The sequence below is a fragment of the Malaclemys terrapin genome, chromosome 1 (assembly GCF_027887155.1).
Source record: "Malaclemys terrapin pileata isolate rMalTer1 chromosome 1, rMalTer1.hap1, whole genome shotgun sequence".
NCBI lineage: Eukaryota > Metazoa > Chordata > Testudines > Emydidae > Malaclemys > Malaclemys terrapin.
Genome location: NC_071505.1, coordinates 43,755,594 through 43,780,683, shown reverse-complemented (window position 1 = coordinate 43,780,683; position 25,090 = coordinate 43,755,594). Strand labels below are relative to the sequence as shown.

At 41.1% G+C, this 25,090-nt stretch overlaps 1 protein-coding gene across 4 annotated transcripts in view; it reads left to right on the top strand.

The window, feature by feature from the left end:
• CPED1 (cadherin like and PC-esterase domain containing 1) overlaps nt 1–25,090 on the top strand; it is a 197,735-nt gene that overhangs the window by 155,274 nt on the left and 17,371 nt on the right. For 3 of the 4 annotated variants that reach the window (XM_054023380.1, XM_054023391.1, XM_054023399.1), the window contains exons 18-19: nt 6,136–6,253; nt 16,396–16,532. In XM_054023380.1, coding sequence (XP_053879355.1) covers nt 6,136–6,253; nt 16,396–16,532 — 255 coding nt within the window. Of the gene's footprint in view, nt 1–6,135; nt 6,254–16,395; nt 16,533–17,029; nt 17,271–25,090 lie in introns of those variants that run through there. The other variant, XM_054023406.1, reaches the window with a different exon arrangement.

The window sequence follows — 25,090 nt, the reverse complement described above, 5'->3', positions numbered from 1 at the left end:
CAAACTGAACATCTGAATCTTTGGTGGTTCATCTATCACTGATTAATTCAGCCAGATATAGAGAGCAAGTTTAATAGAAGTCAGCATGCTGACTGTTCCCTCATTTGTTACTGCAATATTAATAAAGTTGATAGAGCAATCTGCTCACAATTTATTTCCTCCCAAAGAACTATAATTTCACTTTTTATGAGCTCATTCTTTGACTAATTTTATTAGCATTCCTTTCAGAGTTCCATTTTTAATCATTTTTCATCAAGCTTTAGCTATGTATAAAAAAATAGAGCTAGTTTGGCTAAAAGGGGGAGATGAAAGGACTTAATGAGAAATATGCCTTAGCTTAAATAGAACCAGATCAAGTAGCCCCAGTGAGACTAAAAAGACTTAGAGAGCATTCAAAATAGCCTGCTTCACAAGAAGTTTGATTCTGTCATTTCTAAAATGTAAACAGAGTTAAATGAAGTAGGGCAGTACTGGCAACGTTGTAAAGGGAGGGCAGGTATGCCACAGGCCACTTAAAGGAGATCTGATCAGCTGCAGCCTGCTCATGATTGCACAGTTTGTAAGGAGACAGAGCTAACTTTTTTGTTTTTTTTACTGTTTCTGTGCTTGTTTCATTTAAATTAAGATAGTTAAAAACAGCATTTTTCTTTGTCATAGTAAAGTTTCAAAGCTGTGTTAAATCAATGTTCAGTTGTAAACTTTTGAAAGACCCACCATAACGTTTTGTTCAGAGTTACTGTACATATTGGGTTCCGGGAAGAGGGTGGGCGAAGCTGCTAAAGGTTCGCCCCCCAGCCTAAGGGGAGGACCCACAGGGCCTAAAACCCAAATGATTACGGGGGACAACTAATGAAAAAACAGGGACAGGAATGCGGTCAAAGGGTCAAAAGAAGGGAACCTGAGAGGGACACCGAGCAGAGAACCCCGGATAGCGCCCACTGCTCTTCAAAGGTGTCAAGGGAGCCAGTGGACGCCGCCCAGAGGAACTCTGCCCGGATACGTGAACGGACAGAGGATCGGAAACAGGCCCCACAGTCACAGGAACGTCCATCGGCCAACCTCCTCTCCCTGGTTTTATAGATGTCCTGTTTAGCCAGGGCCAAGAGGAAGTTGACCAGGAGGTCCCGTGACTTTGTGGGGCCACGGATAGGGAGTGCATAAATGAGAAGGTGAGGGGAAAAGTGCAACCAAAAACGCAACATAATGTCGGTGAGGAGACGGTGTAGGGGCTGCAACCTGGCACACTCTAAGTAAACATGAGCCAGGGTCAAGATAGTGTATCTGGGAGTTCAGGAAACGAGTGGGAGTCGTGCAAGGCCTCTTCTGCTCCATTTTGATGAACAAAGAAGGTTGATCTCTTCCACTGTTCTGGACAAGCTTGGGTTTGTGATAGTAGAAGGAGGTGAGATTACATTTCTGAGTACTTATCCATGGTATTTAATGCTAAAAATCAGTTGCCCATGAGCTTAGTTATATATTTCTTATTATTTCATGATAAGCTCTGATATCCTGCTCCTTTATTTGTTCAGTAGGACTGGCAGGGAATAAGTGTTCTGAGCACTTACAGTGAGAGCCAAGAAAGTACTTTGGTGCTTAAACCCCAGACGTAGGTGCATAAGTTCTTGTTTGAGGTGTAAATCCCAGTTTTGACTTCATTGCGGTCCACAAAACTCCCACCAAACCCTGTAAACACCTAAACTCGCTGAGAACCTAAGTTTTTCAGAGTAAAAGTTGTGCCTACATTTCTGCCTCTGAGCGTGTATACTGCTGCTTCCCTCTAAGTGTCCCAACACCTACCTCCCTGCTTCAGCTTCAAAGCAATTCACACACCACAGAAAGATAGGGGTTTGTCCACCTAACTTGCGTGTGGGTCCTGATCCAGTAGGCGTGCTGAGAGTGCACCTACCAGATTAGGCCCCATTCAAAATCCAAGAGGAGAAAGTGCCTACTTTATTGGGTTTAGTCCAGTGGTTAGCACTCTCACCTGGGAAATAGAAGACCCAGCTTCAATTCACCCATCTCTGCCAGGGTGGGAGAAAGGGAGAGTGCTTTAACTACTCTGGGCTAAAAGTTATAATGTAGGCACTGGTAACTACATAGTAACCTGTGGCACCTTAGAGACTAACAAATTTATTTGGGCATAAGCTTTCGTGGGCTAAACCCACTTCATCAGATCAGGTTGCATCTCATGAAGTGGGTTTTAGCCCACGAAAGCTTATGCCCAAATACATTTGTTAGTCTCTAAGGTGCCACAAGTACTCCTCATTGTTTTTGGTGATACAGACTAACACGGCTACCACTCTGATACATAGTATCCTATTATTATTTCATGCTCTAGGTGAAACAAAACATCCAGAGTTATTAGCGCTAAATTAATAACTTGATGTAGTTGTATGGTAACATGCTGAAAATCTAGGGTGATACAGACTAACACGGCTACCACTCTGATACATAGTATCCTATTATTATTTCATGCTCTAGGTGAAACAAAACATCCAGAGTTATTAGCGCTAAATTAATAACTTGATGTAGTTGTATGGTAACATGCTGAAAATCTAGGGTGATACAGACTAACACGGCTACCACTCTGATACATAGTATCCTATTATTATTTCATGCTCTAGGTGAAACAAAACATCCAGAGTTATTAGCGCTAAATTAATAACTTGATGTAGTTGTATGGTAACATGCTGAAAATCTAGGGCGATTGTTTAAAGGGTGTAATTGATGCTTCTTATGAAGCAATAATCTCACTATAGACTGTTTTAGAGAGAGATGATTTCCTCTTCACCCAACAGACCTTTTCCATGGTTGGGGTTAACAGAAAGCTACCTAGATATACATGAGAAAGCTTTGCTATCTTTTTGTTTGCTATTGCCTCAGAAATTTTCTGTAAAGATAAAAGTGAAGTTTACTAATAAAATGCCAAACCAGTCGTATGAAGAATCAATTCTAGCTATGTATTGAAACACGTATTTCAGTGGAGCTTTCTTTTGATTTCAGTCCAGGCATTCAAGGCTCTTTTTTTGTCTGCCCTTTAAAAATGAGTATGCACAGGAGCAGACACCAAGGGGAAAGTATCATTTAAGTTTGCTTGGCTGCCTCTCATCTTTGCAATGAGTGATAGCTTGTAAACATACTTAAGATCACAAGACGTTTCATCTTCGGGCACGGCAAGAGGGGTGTCATAGCACTGTAGTACCTGTGGGGAACTTGACAAATCCACAAACTGTTAATAAAGCCCTTAATGTACCATACATGGAGCTAGAGTAAATGTTAGTTCCTGACCTCTGGCTGCCTCAGCTCCATTTTTATATAGCAATATTAAACATGTCTTTGATCATAAAAGATTTGACCTCTGTAAAAGCAAAAATAAGCCTCCCTCAAGTACTGCAGGTACTGCGACCTCTCAGATGCTCTGAGTTGAGAATTCTGCTATTAAACAATCTGTGTTGTATTTCAGACCACGTGCTTTTTAACAAATGAAATGGACCCCGTGAATATAAGCCTGCCAGACAAAATTTGCTCTTCATGGTATCACCCAGTGAATTCAATTAAAATCAAAGAATATTTTTTTTGTTTAAACGCCTACACTGCACAAGTCTGAACAAGAAAATCCTTGTTAAGTTATCTTATGGCACTGTGTTGAGAGCAAAGAGCAGGCTAGTCAGGAATTTAGGCCTTCCTTGTGAAGCCTTGTGCAAATTGTTGTGCTGCAAGGTCGAAGCTTTCTGATGTTACTGTTAGCTTAAGTAATTCTGTCAAATATCTGTACAGTGTGTCCAGACCCTGAGACTCCAAGAGGACATCACGGTTTGACACTAGAAGAACTCAGTGTCATTCATTTGCTTATATCAGCCTTCTTTAACTGTGAAACCCTAAACAGGGAATACGGTGGTAGTGCAAAAAACCACAAATATACTGAGTCTCCCTGTGCATTAAAATGGTCCAAAACACTTTGAAGTCAATGACAGTCTTTCCACTTACTTGAAGGGGCATTGAATCAGGCCTTACATGAGAGAGCACTTTGCTTTTGTGTTTTGGGTGTATCCCTAGAGTCATCTTAGCAAAAATTAAGGTACACTAATATTTAATGATTTCAAGGGTGACTTCATGGCTCCATTCAAGTCAGTGGCAAAAATCCTATTGACTTAAGTGGAGCTAGGATTTCACCCCAACGGTCTAAAAACCTAATTGATTGTCATTCATTCATGGTTCTAATTTGAAGGTGGAAGCAAAGTATATTATATTAAAAACATTGTTCTAAATAGTTTGATTGCTGTGCATTTTAGAAGCAATAGTAAATACATGTCAGTAGATGTATTTATTTTAGTATCATTTAAGAAAAATAAAAAAGAATTAAACAAAAATCAGTATAGTTCAATGAATAGGGGAACTATAAATTCACTATCTTCTTCTAAACATTTCATTTTATTCTCTTTTCAATGTGAAAAATCTTTTTATAAATGTCCATTCTTTATATGGTTTATTCTGTCTATTTAAACTGTTTGCCACTGTATAGTATGTTTATAATTGGTTAAAAGTAATAATCCTATGAAAAATTAAAAATCAACCTACAGAGTACTGAAATTGCGATAGAATAATGTTTAATTTAACCAGTGTATTTAAATAAATGGCTTAATGTATGTTGCAGTCAGATTTTCATATTTTTCCATGTCACAAAAACAACATTATTTTGATCTCTATAGCATGTCATATTTTTCTTTTTCACAGTTATAATACAAAAAATGTGAATGTATTATGGATACTTGCTGCAGTATCATAGTTATAGCTGAGCTAAGCATTTAAAGCAGGGATTCAACCACCTTTTTAAACATGAAGGAAATTACAATATAGTAATCTGATATCAGAAATAGCACAATACAAATTATACCAGTTATACCATAGCACAGATAGTTGTATATTATATATGCAAGAACAATGTCAGTACAATACATTATTTAAAATATAAGGGATCAAGCCTGCTAAGTCTTAATAATGCCAGTAATCGTTGTGCACCCGAATAGTCCCATTGGAAGTTGGTGGTGCCTCACAGGATCAGACCCCTAAAGCAATTTTCAGACAGACTCATTTCCTTGAAGCCAATGAAACTCATTCACCCACAAACTTTAAGGCTTTTAATTTTAAAATGATTGCTATGCCAGATTGTTACTGCCAGATCTCTAAAGTGCCAAACATTAATTAAATTCCACTATACAGGTTTCTAAAGTCCATAACATTTAGTAGAAATGATCAAATTGCAGGAAACCAGGCCGTTCAACAAAATGTGTTTACAGTGTTTACCCTTCCATCAGTGTAATTTAGTGCTTCGGTATTCTCTGTGGATTGAATAATTTCTCTTTATTTCTAGATACAAAGATATAATATGTGTATTAATTGTAGATCTCAGTGCACACACATATTTACTATAAATATGAAAAAGAAAAAATCAATACTATTTATAAGAATATTTTTTAATTCTAAGCATTCTTTGGCATAGAGTATTATACATGTTAATAAGGTATATGGACCGTTATAGGGTCTTCCTTTTGTCTATAGTATGCGTGACCCAAACTCTTGAGGTAAATTATATTTCATTATGTTCATATCCCACCCCAGGTAATAAGCTTTCCAAGCTAGCCCCTCTGGCAGCTCAGTCATTTCTTCCTCTTGAGATTCCTCTTTTCTCTTTCTCTGTTTGTCTTTCCTTTGCACATGAGATTGTGGGGATACATGTGTTTCTTAAAGCTAAACTGGCACATATAATCAAGTAAACATGTTCTGTTTGAGTGCAGGTTTTCCATATAAAATTAATGTGGGCAGCAAGTAAGAATTAAATGGAGATTACAATTTAAAGTATATTTATTTTTATACAAAAATGATGCACAGGGAACTGCTCAATGCAACCTTTTACACATTGATTGTAGGTTGGCAAAGTTTGTTACAAATCACTGGTACATTGATACACATAGCACATTTGAAAGTGTGTTGAATGGAGGACAAATGGATTTCAGAATCAATCAAATATTTTTTTCCTCTCATTAGCTGTCCTTGACAAAAGTTTTTTACACCATGCATATTGTTAAATGCTTTGGATATGGTACTGTGATTTTAATTAATTTCATTGTAATTCAGGACTGTGGTTCGCTAATTCAGCCGGAGGAATCCTGTGGATTACAGCCTCTGTCTCCTGAGTACCTTTCAGCAGTTTCACAGACACCGTTTAAGACTTGTGAAGCTGGGGACACAAAAGGTTGGTTCTTAACATATTCTCTCCCTTTTAAAAACAAATACCTGCATCCCGCTAAAGTAAAACACACAAAATCTCCTTGTCCTTTCTCTATGCACACAAAACACACAAGCGAAACTATGATTTTGTTGCTATACAGACTGTTTTATTTCTATATATTTACTTATATGAGTCACACAGGCAGTTTAGGTTTGAGACATTTTTTTCTGAGTGGAACAGTTTCCTCAGAGAAGATAGTTTGCCTGTATAATTATTATTTGCAGAGCTCATTGACAATTTTCCATCAAAACCATACATTTTTAAATGGATTTTTTTTTTAAATTTTTCAAGTTTTTGAAGAAAAACCTAGAACAGTTAGTTTTGGGGGTTTTTTTGCAAATAAAAAAACCTATTGGCATTTTTACCAGCTGTAGTCTTATGTTTCCAATTCCATGTTTTGAATACACAAAAATAGTAACCAAATTTTTAAATAAACTACCTAACCAAAATATCTCCCTTTTATATAAACTAGTGCACAGAGATTTAAACATCACAATGGACAAGCCAAATAGCATGGTTTAAATGTCTTTTTTATAATTATTAAGATATATGCTGCTGGTCAATATGAACAAGCTCTCTCTTCAGTTAATAGAAGGAATGCAGTTTTGAATGTGAAAATATATTGGCCCCAATCCCACAAAAATTTAAGCTTGTATATTTTTACAAATGTGAATATTCATTTGCATAAAATTAGGCACATGCTGAAGTCTTTGCAGGATAAGACCATAATTATTTCTATATCTTCCTTTATTAGACAAATGGAAAATAAAATCATACTACTATATACACTACTAACAGAAACATAGGGTACGTCTACGCGGTTGGCCTGCACCAGCTGACTCAGGCTTGCGGGGCTCGGGCTAAGGGCTGTTTAATTGCTGCGTAGACATTCTAACTTAGCTGCAGCCTGAGATCTGCCCCCTCTCAGGGTCCTAGAGCCCAGGATGCTTTGAATGCTGCATATAGCTAAATGAAGAACAATATAAAATACATTAGACCCTTCTGATGAATAACATCTGTGGCGCAAATGTTTCAGATGGAAACAACATTCAATATATAAAGAGTCAAAGGTCACAGCTAACAGAAATGGAAGTATAATTTCTTGTTAACAAAGTGAAGGTAGCTAATACCATCTAAATGACAACGTTCAGCCCGAGTGCTGAGTGTGTGCAATACTTAGTGTTTATATATTGCTGTGTAGCTTTCATAAGGTTTACAAATGTTAACTGCAAGTAGAATAGTTTGTCAATTAGTTCCATGTTTGTAACTACTGATTGAGATCCTGATCCTGGCAATAGGAGCTGTGCAGATGCCCTTAGGAGAAAGCCTGAAGTCCTGACTAAGGCACAGATCCCCTTGCCTCCCTTTTGATTGTTAAACATATTAAGCATTCAAAGAAACAGCAAAATCCTGACTCTTCCAAACCCCTGAAGAGGTAGGATGGTCTTTATGATCAGGAGGACTGGGAGTCAAAGACCTGGGGTGACATACAGGCTCTATTGAAATTGATGGCAAAACTTGGAAGTTTTCCACTGACTGCAGTAGGTACAGGATTTCACCCCTGGTTTCTATACTCTTGGTTGACCTTGGGCAAGTCCTCTAGGATCTGATCCAATGAGGGACTAAGCCTCCTTAACTCCTATTTGCTTCAGTAGATTTGAGGTGGCTCAGTGCCACCCAGGAGGCACTTGGCATCTTGCAGGACAAGGGCCTGAACTGCCCCATTTCTGTTTTTCATCAGTAAACGCAGAGTATTAATGTCAAACCAGGGTAGTTGCCTGCAGTCTGTCTCAGTTTGGAACCACAGGATTGATAAATGATTCCAGTGATAGTAAGAAAAATCAACATACATAATTAAGGGTTTGATCTAAAGCCTACTGAAGCCACTGGTAAAATTCCCATTGATTTCAATGGGCTTTCAACCAGGCTATAACATAATATATAGTTACATGTTCAGTATTATTATAATATTACTTATTAGTTTTAAGTGCTGCCCACATGCTTGGCACTTTGCAAAACATAGAAGAGACACAGTGGCTGTCCAAGGAAGCTTAAAAACAAGGAAACCAATTCTGAAAAGCTTTTGCATATGAATCAGGCCACTGTAGTCTATGGAAAGTCCACAAGAACTTGTGTGAACAAATGTAGCCCTAACAGATCATAGCTTAAAGTTTAATATTACTGTGGCGTGGTAGTGCCACTGTAGTTAAGCTTGCCCCATAATATCTGTTCAAAGACTGACCTTTCAAAGTCCTCTAAAATTGACATGCTTTAGTTAGATGTCTTTGAAATTTGGTTAGCCTCTGGAGGGTACTGGGTAAAGCTAGTGACCCAAATTTGGAATCATTTGAGCTCAGGGTTGCAAAGGTAAAAACCCTGAAAAAATAGCCATTTTAAAAAAAGCTTCTAGGGCAAGCTTTTTTGGGGCAGAGCTAGAAATCAAACTATTGATGTGGTGCAAGTCAAAATGATCTCAATCTGTCTAATTTTACCCCAGGTAGTGTGAGTTTCCCACTAAATTTTTTGGGGACCCAAAATGAGAACAGAATATAATAAAATGTACATTTTTACACTGCCCATGCACCCATACAATATACTTTAAACTTGACATTTGTAAGTTCTCTACAATCCAAATGGATAATCAGATCACTTTGAAATTTGGTGCACTTCATGGGGGTGTAGGGTAGCATTAGTGACCCAAAGTTTGGGGTTATATTGCTGAGGGATTCCTGAGTTACAGCCACCGCAAGGAAACTGGTTTCCTTCTGCTGCCTTGTATTGTTAAACTGAGAGGTAGTAATCACACACCTGGCAGAGATTGATGGCTGTGAGCTCATCCTTCAATGAACAGAACTCAGGAGAAGTTAATCACAAGCCCCCTCCTAAAACAAAAGGAGCTTTGGACTGAATGGTTGGAGGTTGCTGTGATTTGTGAGTCATGGGTGGCAGTTTGGGGGGTTAGGGAGGGGAATGTAATCAAAGTATTTAGGGGTGGGTGGGAAATAGACATGTGAACACCTCCTGGGAGGGGAAGAGAGGTATAGTGGGGTAGAAGAGTGAGGAAATAAGGTGAGAGAGGTTTGGGGCTTCAGCCAGGGGAGGAGGGTTATCAGGAGAGGGGTAGATGCAGATGGATGGTAGGGGAGAAGAAAGAGGTTGGGGGTTCAGGTGTGGAAGGCCCCCAGCACTGCCAGTGCACCCAACTGCACCCCAACCTCCTGCACTCCACAGCTCTGCCAGTGTACCCCAACTCCCTGCATCCAACCCTCTTCCACCTCCAGCTCTGCCAGTACACCCCAACTCCTTGCACTCCTCAGCTCTGACAGTACACCTCAACACTGTGTGAAAACTATTAATAAGTGTTGGAAGAACATTTATTAGAAAATTGGCAGGTTCCTGACTGATTGGAAGACGTACTGTATGGCATAGAACCATTCCAAGCTCAGTACCTCAGTGTTTCTCAGAGTTGGGTGTGCATGTGTGGTGGGGTGGACAACTGGCTCAATATACTAATTGCAATGCTTTGGTATCATTCAAATGTCAAAAAGGCAAAATCTATGGCTATTTTGCGTGATGCCCTTTTCATTCGGTACCCATTTCATCCAATATTACTAATTCGCAGCTGGTAAAGGGCATAATTATTATATACAAAAATATATGAAGTTGCAGCTTTTTAAAAATACATGAGTTATAACCACTCTTAATTCTATAGGTATCCTGTTGGCATTGAATAATGCTTCCTATAGACAACATTTGTTATTACATCATCATTCACTCAAATCTTTAGCATATGTTTTAGCAGCGGTTCTCAAACTGGGGGTCGGGACCCCAAAGTGGGTCATGACCCCCCAGGGCTGACATTACATTTGCTGGGGCCCAGGGCTGAAGCTGAAGCCTGAGCCTCACCCCCCAGGGCCAAAGACAAAGCCCGATGGCTTCACCCCTGGGTGGAGGGGCTCAGGTTATAGGCCCCTTGCCTGGGGCTGAGCTCTTGGGCTTTGGCCCCTCCCCACCCACCCCCCCCCCCCCGTCCATGGTGGTGGAGCTCAGGCTTTGCCCCCCCCCAGCCCAGGGCAGGGGGGGTCAGGCAGGCTCAGGCTTCAGTCCCCCCTCCTGGGGTCGTGTAGTAATTTTCACCATCAGAAGGGGGTCACAGTGCATTGATCTTTGAGAACCCCTGTGCTATAGGATCAATCTACTTATTTTTTAAATATAGGGAGAGCGCTAGTAATTATAGATCACACAAACGGTTTGAAGAAGTTTTTCATATGGTACTTATCATTTTCAGTCACCAAAGTTTAACTTTTATTGTTCAGACATTTCAGTTCTTCAATATTTTGCTTTTTTAGTTTCTGATTTAAAAACACAGCAGCTCATAAATAGATGTGATATTAAGAAGAAAGTTCTGTAATGGAAGAGTGATCTCAGAAGTTACAGTTACTGCCAGAAGTTTTATGTATTTGATTTGCAAGAAGAAATTGAAATGTCAGGAAATTAAATGCCCAGTTTTTATACGATTGCTAAATTTAAACCACTCCTCCCCCAAAAGAAATTACCATTAGGGATGCTCTTTAACAACTTTTTACATTGGGAATCTTTTTTAATTCTCTGTGAACAAAACTCCCAGGCCCTAAATATGAGTCACAAACCAATGTAGGTCAGGAAATTCAAAGTAAGACAAGCATTCTGTTCTTACTCTGTTATTCTAAAAGGGAGCATAGCTAGATCTTGTGAGGTACTAACATGGCTGCCATTACCATAGTATTTGAATGCCTGAGAATGTTTAATGTATTTGCCCTCACAACACCAAGATGAGGTAGGAACATTTTACAGAGGGGAAACTGAAGCACAGAGACTTCCCAAGGTCACACAGGAAGTCTGCGGCAGAGCAAGGGTTTGAAGCCAAATCTCCCAAATCCTAGGCTAGTGTCTTAACCCACAGAACCTTCCCTCCCTATGCTGCATAGTGGCAGGTCACCTGCCTAATGAAATCCCTAAATATATAAACACCCCCACCAGTTTGAACAGCAAAAGCTAGAACTTTAGGGCCTGATCCATAGCCCACTGAAATCAAAGGAAACATGCCTGTTTACTTTAGCAGGATTTGAATAAGGATCTTTGTGCATCATTCACTAATAAAACCTCTAGGCATATGTGTGTATGTGTACAGTACATAGCAATGTGAGTTAGGTAGTGCATTACCTTGCACAGTGGCAGGATTATAGGACAAATACTGACCTTTACATGCTCTTGCAAGGGCTTTCCAAGGGCTGACAGAAAAGATTTATGCCTGTTTTATGTGGGAGGACTCTATACTTATCTGTCTGATAAGCCAAAACACCCTGCCACCTACCAAATATATTTGCTTCCAGATTTCCTCTTTTATGTTTGGGGCCACCCCTAGGCAAATCCTCTTTCTCATCAAGGTGTCAGGAAGAAACTCTCAAGGATCTAGGACCCAGCAGTCTTGTTTTCCACTGTCTCATGCTCAACCTCTGCTATATTTTTATAGATTAAAATTAAACGTGTCCATAGCAGTGTCCAAAATGTTCCTAATCCTGCAAGGGGGCCTGGCACATAAGGCTAATGGGGCTTAGGCTACCTGAATAAACTTGTGCTTCCAAAAGCTGGGCTAGTGTAACCAGAGCCAGAAAAGTGACAGGCAGATCTTTAGAAGCCTCATTCCTGTTGTTCTGCCTTCCCTGCTGTCCACAGCCTCACACCCTAGCGTAGTGGTGACAGCAGACAGTTCAAGCAGCCGACCATTCACCACGACTCCTCCGATCTATTACCACAAGCTGCAAAGCACACGGTGACGGTGGCAATCTCTGACATGAAGGGTTCTCGGAGGCAGAGCCAAACAGAGCCAGCATTTAGTAAACAAATGAGAAGTCAGTGCGGAGACTCAAATGCATTACGTTCTGTTCGAGTCAAGTTGAAAGTGGGTTGACAGCAACAGAGACTGAACTGTTTCTCCTCAGAAGTAGTAAAGCATGGGTGTAAGCAGTGGAAGATCCCCCCTAAAACTGTCTTACTTATGTGCCTCAATGCCTATTTGGAGAGACCATCTCCAGGATGGGGTTCTGCAACCATTTCGTCCGTGGCCTCTCTGTCGAGATTGACAAATCTGCCAAATGTGACAGTAGTTTTTCTGATGTGTCCACTAGAAATCAGACTGAAACAGCAATCATATCACATAGGCCATTGAACAGCCATTGGATAGCAGTGACGTGGAATCACTACTGACCTATGCAGGACTTGCGAAAATAAGATTAAAAGCTTTACATCTGGATTCCATTGCCAATACCCCTAAACCTCCTAGTCCTTCTGATTTAGTGTGACTCAATGCCCTATATGCTGTGGATCTCTTTGGGCTCTCTGGTTTTTCTTGAGCTGACAGATGCCCACAAATATGTAGCTATTGCTCAGAAGTGCCCTGAAAAGCATATCCCCAAGCCTACAATTTTAAAATAAACCATTCAGTTAAATCAGCACCGAATGAATTCCTGTCCTCTTAACGAACAAGAAAAAAATGTACCAAGCAAGGAATTGAAGAATCCACAGGCATTTACTTATCTGCAAAGATTCCTCCTCCACACTGCACAACCAATACATTGACCTTAGTCTTATCAGGATAGACTTGAAGCCAAGCCTTCATGCCATTTATCCTTACTGGAGTAGCAATATTGAACCTGATCCAACCTGTGTTTGCTGAGTCTCTTTACCCACTTGACCCACCTTATAGCAAGTTTCATACCTTCAATTTGTTTGAACTTACAACTCCTATGTCACTTGCACTTATCAATGTTAAGTTGCCAATGTGTCTTCCAGATAACTTGGCCCAGAGATGCCCAATTATGGAAGGTAGTGCACGTATCTGAGGTGTTTCATCAGCTCTGGCCATATAACTATTGTAACCGGCCCCACTGCAGGGAGTCACTCTGGGTATGTCTACACATCAAAGAAAAACCTGCAGCTGGCCCATGCCAACTGACTTGGGTTCACCTTGGGTTTTTCTTTGCTGTGTACCCTCTGAGTGCTGTGGAACACCAGTCCCCTAGATGGCTGGTAGAGTGCTGGGCGTACCACAGGCTTAGTGGCAAGTGCTAGAGAAGCTCCAAGCACTAGGCCCTTCAGTCTCTAGCCCTTGGTGTGTTTCCATAAACCCAGCATCTGAGGAATAGCGAAGGATGCCAGCAATAAATGGTGCAATTAATGATTGCTTTAAGTTACATTAAGTTAAGTTCCTAACACAGCCCCTGAGGACAGTCCAGTCCAGGGGTAAGGAGGTGGGGCCTGGTGCCAAAGGTACTCACTCCAGGCCACTGCTCTCCTGCAGGCAGTCACACACTGGCCTGCAGATCCCCCAGCCAGAGCCCAGTCCTCTTGTCCAGCACCTATACTCTTAGTCAGGCCTGTCCATATGCCCACTTTCCCTGCCCACCCTGCAGGATACTTCTGGGTTTCTATCTGGTACAACTGCCACTGGACCCTTTGCCAGCAAGAGGCTGCTTTCCAAACTAGCTCCCAGATCCCAACCTGTCTGGCCTTCTCTTTGCCATCAGCTCCCAGCCTGCTGCCTCCAGCTGGTTGCTCTTTATCTAACACAACCTCCCGGTCCCCTCTGGCCTTTAGCAATACTTCCCTTTCTTGTGCTGGAGGGGTTATGGATCCCTCTATTGGCTGGATGTTGCATTTTAATATAGTCAAATGCAAGGTCATGCCTCTAGGATCAATGAATGCAACCCATACTTCCTAAATGGGCGACTGTAATCTGAAAGCAGAGACTCTGAAAAGGATTTAGGAGTTATAGTGGACAAGCAACTCAAGGTGATTGGCCAGTGTAGTGGTGTGGCAAAGAAGGCTAATGGGATCTATGGATGTATAAATGGGAGCACTGATTGGGAGTAGGGTGCTGATTTTACCTCCGTTCACAGTATTAGTGAGGCAGATACTGGAATACTGTGTACAGTTCTGGTGTCCACATTTTACAATGGGTGTTGAAAAATTAGAGAGGGTGCAGAAAAGAGTCACAAAAATTATTGCGGACTGGAAAAAATGCCTCACAGAGAGAGATTAAAGAGCTTGAGAGGTGACTTGATTATGGTGTATAAGGTACCTTCATGGGAATAAAGTACTGGGTTATAAAGGGCTCTTTAACCTAGTGGAGAAAGATAGAACAAGAACCAGTGGCTGGAAGTTAAACCCAGACAATTTAAAAATAGAAATAAGGCACAACCATAACAACAGTAAGGGTGATTCACCACTGGAGCAAACTACTAAGGATACGCCATCTCTGATGTCTTCAAATCAAGACTGGATGCCTTTCTAGAAGAAGTGTTTCAGTTAAACATAAGTTATTGGGCTCAGTACAGAAGTAACTGGATGAAATTCTGTGGTCTATACAGGACGTCGGACTAGATGATCTAATGATCCCTTCTGGCCTTAAAACCTAAGAATATATGAAGATATTTGAGCCTCAATTGCATCCCAACTGAAAATGTAGAAGGGCTGATCTCAGCCCTAAGGGAATCTTCTGGGAAAGATGAACCAATTCTAAATAATAGTTTTTCCTGTTACTGAGAAGTTAGAACAAATAAAACAATAACCGCTTACAAGGCTCGGTTTAATATTCTAAGCCTGCCACTGCAGAAGCAGCTGCCAGCACCTTCTACAGAGAGGATGCTGCAGTAAGAGAAACCACCATTGTAGAAAAGAGGCTGTCAAATACTGAGGACCAGGACTATACTGCAAATTTTTGCTGGCTGGTTATGTTAGTAGGGGGTGTGAAGAGGTGTGACCTGTGCCCAACACAGCTGTGCCAGCAAAAGCCCACTGTAGATATGGTTAAACTGGCAAAGGTGCATTTTTACTAATGGAGTTTGTTTCTCCAGAACAGGGATGGGTGGGTTGCAGTTGGCACCAGCAAAGTCTTCCTAGTGTAGAACTGGCCTCATGAGGGCTGAGCACTTTCAGGTCTCTTCAACTCTCTTCAGAGCCTGAGGGCTTCTCTATATGGCAAGTTAGTGTGGAGCATGATTCTGTAGCGCACTGGTTGACCATACACTAACTCATCCTGTAGATCCTGCTACTAGGCACTAAAAGTTTTGTAGTGCATTTTGACATAGTGCATTTGAAATAGGAGTATGTCAAAGTGCACTAGGAAACGTTTAGTGCCTGGTAGTAGGGTCCACACAGAGAGTAAGTGCATGGCAAGCTGGTGTGCTGTATAGAGTCACACCCTGGCTTGCTGAGCATTAACTCACTATATAGATATGCCCTTAGTTCTATAAATTTTCACTAAGACTTAGGGGTAAAATTTTGAAAAGCACATAAGTAACTTAGGGCACATCTACACTTAAAACGCTCCATCGGTGTGGCTGTGGCACTGTAGTGCTTTAATGAAGACGCTCTAAGTTTATGGAAGAGAGCTCTCCCATCAGCTTAGTTAATCCACCTATCCAAGAGGTGGTAGCTATTGTGATAGGAGATATGGTGCTGTCTCCGGGGGGTTGGGGGAAGTAGGTCATGTGGATTTTTCACACCCTTGAACGATGTTGTTATACTGATAAAGGTCTGTAGTGTAAACCACATCTTAGGAACCTAAGTCCTAGTTTCAAAAAACGACATAGGCATTTAAGAATCTAAATCTCATTGACTTTCAGTGAGACCTTAGCACCAAAGTCATTTTTGAAAATGGGACTTAGGCTCCTCAGTCACTTAAGCACTTTTGAAAATTCTACTCCACATCTTCTTCTCTGTCTCGTTTTTGTGCATTACCCACTTGAATCATGCTTCCTTTCCTAGCAAGGATTGGCTGGTACAAGGAAGGAAAACTAGGAATGAGCCCAAATTAAAACACTGGATCTGGACATTCCCAAATTTTTCAGACGAAGCAAAAATACCAGTGTTTGCTAACTGGAAAAGGAGCTAGCACAGAAGCAAGAAATACTATTTTCAAGCTTCCAAAATAACAGAGAGTTAAAAATTATTAAAACCTACATGAGACAGAACTAGACAGTGTCTCATTAATTAAGTAGTAAGAGTACCTTAGCCTGCTGACAAAAATATGTAGGAAAGTCAAAAGACATTTTGCTGTTTTCCAGGGCAGTGGATTGTGCCTTGCCTCAGCTGTGCTGACAACAGAACCTGTGACTGGCGAGAAATAACATGGCAGCCACACAACTGTCAGTATTCTGTCCTGACTAAGCCAGAGCTCCAGCAATGTGTAGAAGGCAGAAAGGTATGCAACCAATTTATCTTTTTTGCCTGCTGTATCTGTAACAGAAGATAAATCATCCACGTCTATTCACACTGAACTTTATTGTCCTGAAGTTCTTTACAAATGTGAAGAAATATGCATTGTGATTAGTGTATAAGAAAAATCACTTTTTATAACATTGCTAGAGGAATGTTAGAAGGGATTCAGATCACGACAAACAATGATTATGTAAAATTGAACCCCTTATAATGTATTTTTTACACTGCCATTTGACATAGACCTTCAGTTGATATTAATTAAATTTCAAGACATAACAGATAGATGGCTATGAAATACCTGTAGTGCATTTGGCAGTAGTAAGCATGTAAGCCTTACAAGTGAAAAATAATTTGCATTGTTGTTCGAGACTGACACATACTTTGCATGCAAGCTTTGTTTCTTCTGCTGTATACCTAATGCATGGCATTGCTTGTGCATACTAATCTTACAAAGTCTTCTTGCACATTCTTTTCTTATAGTGAAACTTCTAAGGTGATTGCTTGGAAATACAGTGTCTTCTTAATAGGCATGGTATGACTGTATAACATTTGAGAGAGATCTCTGAGCTGAGATTCAGGTACAATTACTGGGAATACAAGTGTCCAGAAAGTAAGTAATGGTTATAAAGATTTTTGACAATATATTTCCTAGGTAAAAAAAATGTCTTTTGGATTAAACCAGAGACCATCTCTATTCAGAAAAAAATAATTACTCTTTTGTATTTTTCTTCCTTCCTTTCTTCTTAACTGGCCACTTCTCAGCCAGCACAAGGTCCTTCATTGAAATCTGGCTTCTTTCTCCCTTTGTTTCTTTCCCTGAGACAGGGGCGCTTCTGGATTGTGCAAATCCAGCTGCGGGACAGATTCTGCTGTCAGTTACACCCGCATAAATTGGAGTGGCTCCACTAAAGCCATTTCATTTCTGGGCCAGGTGCTAGGGAGAATACTTGACCCTAATTTACGGTGCATCTAGCTCCAAATGTCCCCTTTATTAAAAGAGAAGAGAGCCTGGGACATTGTAGACAGTTCCCAACAGAATAACAGTCTGATACTATCTTGGAGCAATCACTGCTGAATAATCTAGGACAGGCTCAGGACCCTCACAGCTGGAGCAATGTCATAGTAATACAGGGACAGTTTGCAAGGGAATGGGATTTTTTTAAAGTTAAAATACATTTTTTATGCAAGCGTGAATGCACACTTTGTTGCTGAGTCCTTAGCCACTGGGCCCAATTCCAATCTGAGTTACACTGGTGTAAATCCAGATTAACTTCATTTCCATGGGGAAAAGAGGAATTCACTGCTTCAGGCAGTGGAGCAGTACTGAAGTAACTCCACAGAGCCTTCAAAGCTCTAGCACTCCCTTTCATAGAGGGCATGGACCAGAGACAGTGCATCAAATTCTCCAGCTCACCCCCAGTTTACTGCCTGTTGCTGCACTCGGCGCCTCCATGAAATTAGACTCCATATCAGGCTGTGGGTGTGGATGCCTTCCATGGCTTCTTCAGATCCTTCTCCCATAAAGGCTCCCAGACAGCAAATGTGAAAAATCGGGACAGGGGGTGGGAGGTAATAGGAGCCTATATAAGAAAAAGATCCAAAAATTGGGACTGTCCCTATAAAATTGGGACATCTGGTCACCCTACTCCCATATGAGTAGCAGAACTGTGCCAAAGAGTGGGAGTTGGATTTGCCCCCATTTACAACACAGTAACCTTTGGAGTGGTTGAGGTCACAAATGAAGAGTTTGATGGTCTCAGCCTAGTCCTTAAGGTATGTGGCTATTTGTTCACATCAATAACCCACCACAAGTTGGCCAGCGAATCAAAGGCTGTAGATAACAAGGGAGCAGCATATCCCAATGAAGATGCATTCCCAGAACCGAGTTGGGAAGTGTACAGAGTGCCTAGTCACCCAGTGCATGACTGACCGTACAACACTCCCTCCCTCTCACCAGCACCAAAATCAGTCCCAACATTTGTTAAAGGGTCCATTAAAATAGAAGAAGTATGCATGCCTGAAGTTCATGAGCCTGATTCTAATCTCAGCTCTGGTGGTGTAAATCCTGAGTAACTCCATTGAAGTCAGTGATTTACTCCAGTGTCAGATCAGAATCAGGCCCCATGTAAACTACAGTGACTCTCTGTTAATGATAAAGACAATACAAAACAGGGGGAGTGCAACCGGGTGGCTCACCCCTTAATGGCTGGAGGTTAGCCCCTGCCCTGATTACAGAATGAACCCCTCTGAAAGGAATCAGGTGATTCCAGGAAATGGTGGCTGTCTCTGCAGAGTATGTAAAGAGAATGAAGGCTCCTGCAGGGCCCTGAGTCAGTAGGTAGGAAGGCACCAGTGGGGAGGGCCTGTAAAGAAGGACAGTCTCCAGGCAGGAGGCAGAAAGCCAGACCCTGACAGAGGACAATCTGTGCCCATCTGAAACTGGGATGAGGGCTGGGAGAGTTTGTAGGGTTGCCAACCCTCCAGGATTGTCCGGGAGTCTCCAGGAATTAAAGATTAATTTTTCATTAAAGATTATGTCAGGTGATGAAATCTCCAGGAATTCCTCCAACCAAACTTGGCAACCCTAGGAGTTTGTAGTTCTCTTTTGAAAGGCTGTGTTATTTTGGATTATCAAGAGAGAGACACTGAACTGTGGTTGGGGCCTGGAGGGCCAATGGACCTGAGCACTGAATAAACTGGACCCCAGGGGGTGTGGAGCGAATCCTTTGGACTGTGTGGAGTTTAAATCCTGAAGAAGGAGCAAACAGAGGCAGGGCAATGCTGAAGTACCCCTGGCCCCAAGGGGGTGCTCTGGAGGCAGTTGACTCTATTGTAATAAGTAACTAGAAAACTCTGTAAAGCTAAAAGATTTGTCAAATAACCTTCCATAGGGCAGAAATCTGTTGACTGGATGCTCTTGTCTCAGCACAGACATTTGTTTGAGACAGTTCTTTTAATGGGTCTGTTCTTTGTTAATTTCTGTGGCATTTTAGCTTTTGCTATATTTCTCTAGTACACCTTAATTTTTCTTTCCCTCTGGTATTATTTTTATTTTGACTTTGCAATGGGATTAACTCTGTGAAGCATTTTGGGATAATTTGAGCATAAGTGACTAAATCAAATAAGGGCAGATCCTGGCTCATGTGAGTAGCTGCTCTGCAGTAGGAGGGACTTGTTCCCATGTGAGTTGGCTGAGCGGGAGTGGCCCAAAAGTTGTATTACATTGGACTGGCAGGGACTGATCACATTCAGGTCCCTTTGTACCACTCTGTAAAAGAGCCTTGCTTAAATGAGAATCAGGTCCTAAATACTGTGTTGTTAATTAGGTGTTCTTCAAAAAGGACTTTAGTAAATGTTCTGCATATTTTAATGCATTTATACTTTAGTACTTTTGTTCCTTTTGAAAGGTGGTTAAGTGGGGTGTATCAGTACTGTGCATATTTGTTGTGAATGAACATGTTTATATCACATGACATCATGATAACCATCATATAAATATTTACATCTCCCAAATCCTGGGAGATTAATTTCAAACTGTTATGTACATTAATGACTCCACAAGTGCTCAAAGCTAAATTCCACCCAGACTAATGATATGATTATTTCTATAATATAATAAGCAAAATATTTCAAAGCTGACATGTATAGGGAGATTAGAGAAAAAAGAAAGGAGCAATATACATATACTATACTATACATATAAAACAATGGGGTCTAAATTAGCTGTTACCACTCAAGAAATAGATCTTGGAGTCATTGTGGATAGTTCTCTGAAAACATCCACTCAATGTGCAGTGGACGTCAAAAAATGTGAACAGAATGTTGGGAATCATGAAGAACGGGATAGATAGAAAATATCATATTGCGTCTATATAAATTCATGGTACACCCACATTTTGAATACTGCATGCAGATGTGGTCACCCCATCTCAAAGAAGATATATTGCAATTGGAAAAGGTTCATAAAAAATGCAATAGAATGCAGTTTTAACTTTTTTTATTCACATTTCTAAAATACAATTCTATTGTATTGTGTCCATCCATGCTCTATTGTATTGTGTACATCCCATAACTTTGCTATAAATAAAACGTAGAGAATAAATGGGTTTTAGTTTAGTTTTTCTTACTTCAACCTAAGTTGGAATAAGTAATTATTTCTTGTATTAAAATCTGTGCATATTTCAGAGATAATTTAAAAAATATATTTGGTTCTTTATAACAGAAATCTAATTCACCCTGGCTATGTTTTCCAGGTGTCTTTGTTTTGTCATTTAACTACTTTTTAACTTTTGTATGTGTGAGTTAGTTCTGTTTCATGTGAACTTCAGACCACCTGTGGTGAAAGAATAAGACACAAATTGGTTGTGACATGAAACAGGATATAAATCCCCCAAAACCGTTTATAAGGGGCCTTATTTTACTTTATGGTGTGTTAGCAGCACTAATCCATCACATGTTTGCATTTCAAATACAACAAACAGGAAAGTGATCTAAAATATTGAAACTGAAGGAGATTTCTGCAGGGAGGGATTCTCATTCAGCTAGCCTCTAGTATCTGTAGTCTCTTTGCCTTTGAACTCCTGGTTAAGGCAAATTGAACGCAGGCTACATTACACTGTAGATTCTAGTCACTGGGGGAATTACGTACGCATAACCTAATTATATCAAAGAAATGTGCAATCAAAATAGAGGATAAATTTGTATTACATCTGTGTGACACAACCCCATATAACTGTATCGTTAATGAGCTTTCGCTGTAAGATTTATGAGACTTATTAAAGCATAACACTAATTATTATACAAGATAACTTTTTAAAAGATGTCATGGGAAAGAGATTCTAAGAGCTAACTAGCCATTCAATTAGCAATGCACAGAAATCTGACCTAAATAACCAGGAAAAAAGGTTGTATTTTGTTTATCATTCTAACATACTATTCTGAGTTTAGCCCGGTAATAAAATACCTGTGAGCCATGTGTAATTAAGAACAGGAAATATGAAAAGGCAATATTTGTTGAAGTACTTGAAATTCAGCTGTTAAAACAGGGACTCTAGTTTATATTTTCTGAATAATGTCTTAGGGTTAAGTGGTGTTTTGAACTTAAAGATGTTTAAATTTCGTAAGTGTGGTTAATTTATAATGATAGGTCTGGCTAAGAAGTGGAATTCCACTATTCTTACACCATTTATTGAAGCCTGTTTGGTCGTAATGGGAATTTTTCACACTAAACCTCTGCAACCAAAGACACTGTCTCTGCAGAAATGTTGCACTATATGAAGTAAAAATGTGATCCTGTAGTCCTCATGCAGATAAAGTTCCCATTTACTTGAAGACTGCAAGGCACAATTGTAAAGAAACCAAGATATAGCACATTGTAAACACTGAATCATTCATTTGTGAATGTCACACAGCTAAGCATCCGATCTTATACACATCCCCTCTGCTGAGGTATTTCCATTATATGCTAAAGGCCAGATGCAGAACTGAGGTAAACTGGTGCAACTGAACTGAAGTAAATGGTGCTATGGCTACTGCACATTTGATTACATTCAGGGCTTAAATTCAGCTGGAGCTGGCTGGAGCCCAGCTCCAATAAATATATTCACAGCTCTGGGGGGCCACGAGCTGGTTTCAGGGGGTCCACAGGGCCCTGCACCTGAAGCCTGGTGCACCTCCCACAAGGATGAAGAACCAAGCCCCAGCACACCTCCCACGGGGTGGAAACCCCCAGCCCCAGAATCTCCCGCAAGGCTGAAGCCTTGATCCCTGGCACTCCCCAGCCACCCCTGTGAGCCTAAAGCCCTGAGACCCCTGCTCTGCAGCTGAAGCCCAGAGCCCCGCCACCTCACAAGGCAGAAGCCTATAGCTGCACCTCCCCCCCAACCCCTCTGGGCAGAAGCTTTAATAAAAATAATTATGTGACAATTTATTTTTGTGAATACTGTGCAATTTTTCATGGTAATTATGGGAAATTAACATATTTACGTACTGTATATGGAGAGCAGATGACAGATACGGGTAGCTGACGCAGAATGTGAGCAAGCACGTCTTTCTGACATAATCAACAAGGGCGAAGGTCCTTAGGTAATCACACCTGATTTATGTGTATGGTTAACTTCTGTGTACAGTATTCAATTCCCCAGCATGAGTCCAAAAAATTAAATGTCTGTTTTTCACAAGAAAAGTAAACTTTAAAGTCTCTGCCCCAGGGTTGCCATGGAAGATTTCACATTCTGCTTAAGCAAATGCTCTGATATTTTGCAAAACCCGTTTCCAAAAGATTTCAGTTCCACTGTGAAATGATTAGCTGGAATGAGAACAGCAAAACAAGGACACTGGACTTCAGAAAGGCAGATTTCAACCGACTCAGAGAAATAGTAGGCAAGGTCCCATGGAAAGACCAGTTAGGAAGAAAAGGAATTGAAGGGGGCTGGCAGTTCTTAAAAAGAAGTAACACTAGAGGTTCAGCATCAAGCTATTCCAACACAGAGAAAGATAAGAAGAGTCACAGGAGGCCCATGTGGCTCCACAAAACACTTTTTAGCAATCTAAAAACCAAAAGGCATTCATACAGGAAATAGAAGGAGGGGCATGTCACCAAGGAAGTATACATGGGAATAGCCATGTAGGGACAAAATCAGGAAAGCCAGGGCAAAGAGTGAGTTATAGCTGGCAAGAAATGCTAGAGACAACAGGAAGGGGTTCTTCAAATACATCAGACAAAAAAGAAAGATCAAGGATAGTGTGGGGTCTGCTGCTCCATGGAGAAGGTGGGCTGGTAATGGAAGATGATAGGAAGGCTCAATGGCTACTTTGCTTCAGTCTTCTCTAAAAAAAAAAATGTGACCGGATGACTAGCAACATTACCATAGACAATAAAGGGGAAGGGATGCAGATTGGGATAAGTAAAGAAGATGTCAGCGATCTTCTGAACAATTTGAATGAATTCAAATCAGCGGGGCTGGATGCTATTCACCTGAGGATACTGGCTGAATTAGCTGAAGAAATCTCAGAGCCAATGGCAATAATAATTACAAACTCATGGATGCTAGAAGGGATCCTGGAAGACTGGAGAAGGGTTAATATAGTGTCTAACTTTAAAAGGAGCAGGGAAACTATAGACCAGTCAGCCTGACTTCTACACCTGAGAAGCTACTAGAGCAATGTAAAAAACATTCAGTTTGCTAATACCTGGAGGATGAAGGGGTAATCACTAGCAGCCAGCATGAATTTCCTTCTTTGACAGCGTAACTGATTTGGTGGATTGGGGGAATGTGGTGGACATAATATACCTGGACTTCAGCAAGGCTTTTGACACAGTCCTACATGATATTCTGATATGTACGCTGGAGAAATGCGAGCTCGACAGAACTACCATTAAGTGGATACATAATTCCTTAAACAACCAAATAAAGAGTAACTATTAATGGAATGATGTCGGGTTGGAGGGAGGTCTCAAGTGGGGTTCCACAAGGATCTGTTCTGGCTCCAGTGTTGTTTATATTTTTATTAATTACTGAGATGTATGTATAGAGAGTGTACTGATCAAGTTTGCAGATGACACAAAGCTAGGGGTGTTGCCAGTACTTCGGAGGATAGAGCTAAAATTCAGAAGGTTCTTGGATAAATTGGAGAACTGGGCTATAGGCAACAAAATGAAATTCAACAAACACAAATGTAAGGTGCTACACTTAGGGAAGGAAAACCATATGCACAAATACAGAATGGGGGGAAACTGGCGTGGCAGCAGCACTGCTGAGAAATATCTGGGAGTTATGGTGGATCACGACCTCAACGTGAGTCAGCAATGTGATGCTGTTGCAAAAACAAATGCAATTGTAAGTTGCATTAACAGAGGCATAGCATACAAGTCATGAGAGGTGATAGTACCTCTCTACTTAGCGCTAGTTAGACCAGCTGGAGTACTGTGTCCAATTTTGGTCACCAATGTATAGGAAGGATGTAGAGAAACTGGAAAGGATCCAGAGGCAAGTGACAAAGATGATCAAAGGGATGGAACGCAAGCACGGTTCTGGCATGCTGCAATAAAACTCATTTTCCTTTTCCTTTGTACTCTTTGGCATAACACTCTGCCTTGCATTCTCTCTTATTTGGGAGGGCACCATACAGCCGCAATGGGTTGGTGACCAGCTACACTATTAATGTGATGCACTAGGGATAGACGAGATTAAAATAAACACCCATACAAACCCTATAGCCTCCATATATAGAAGAGCTCAAGGGATTTGTAGGTTGTTGCTGCAAAATCAGTACAGGGGACCATTAGTCAAGTAAGAAATCCTGGGCCAACCTCTGCTCTTTTACACCACTGTGAATCCAGGGCAGGGCCAGCTCTAACTTTTTTGCTGCCCCAAGCAGCGAAAAAAAGCGCCGCCCCGCCGAGCCCCCCCCCCCCCCCCCCCAGCCGAGCGCCGCACCACCGGAAAACCCCCCCCCCAGCGCTGCGCCCCGTGCCGCCCCCCCGCCGAGCGCCACGCCGCCGGAACCCCTCCCTGAGCGCCGCACCCCACGCCGCTCCCC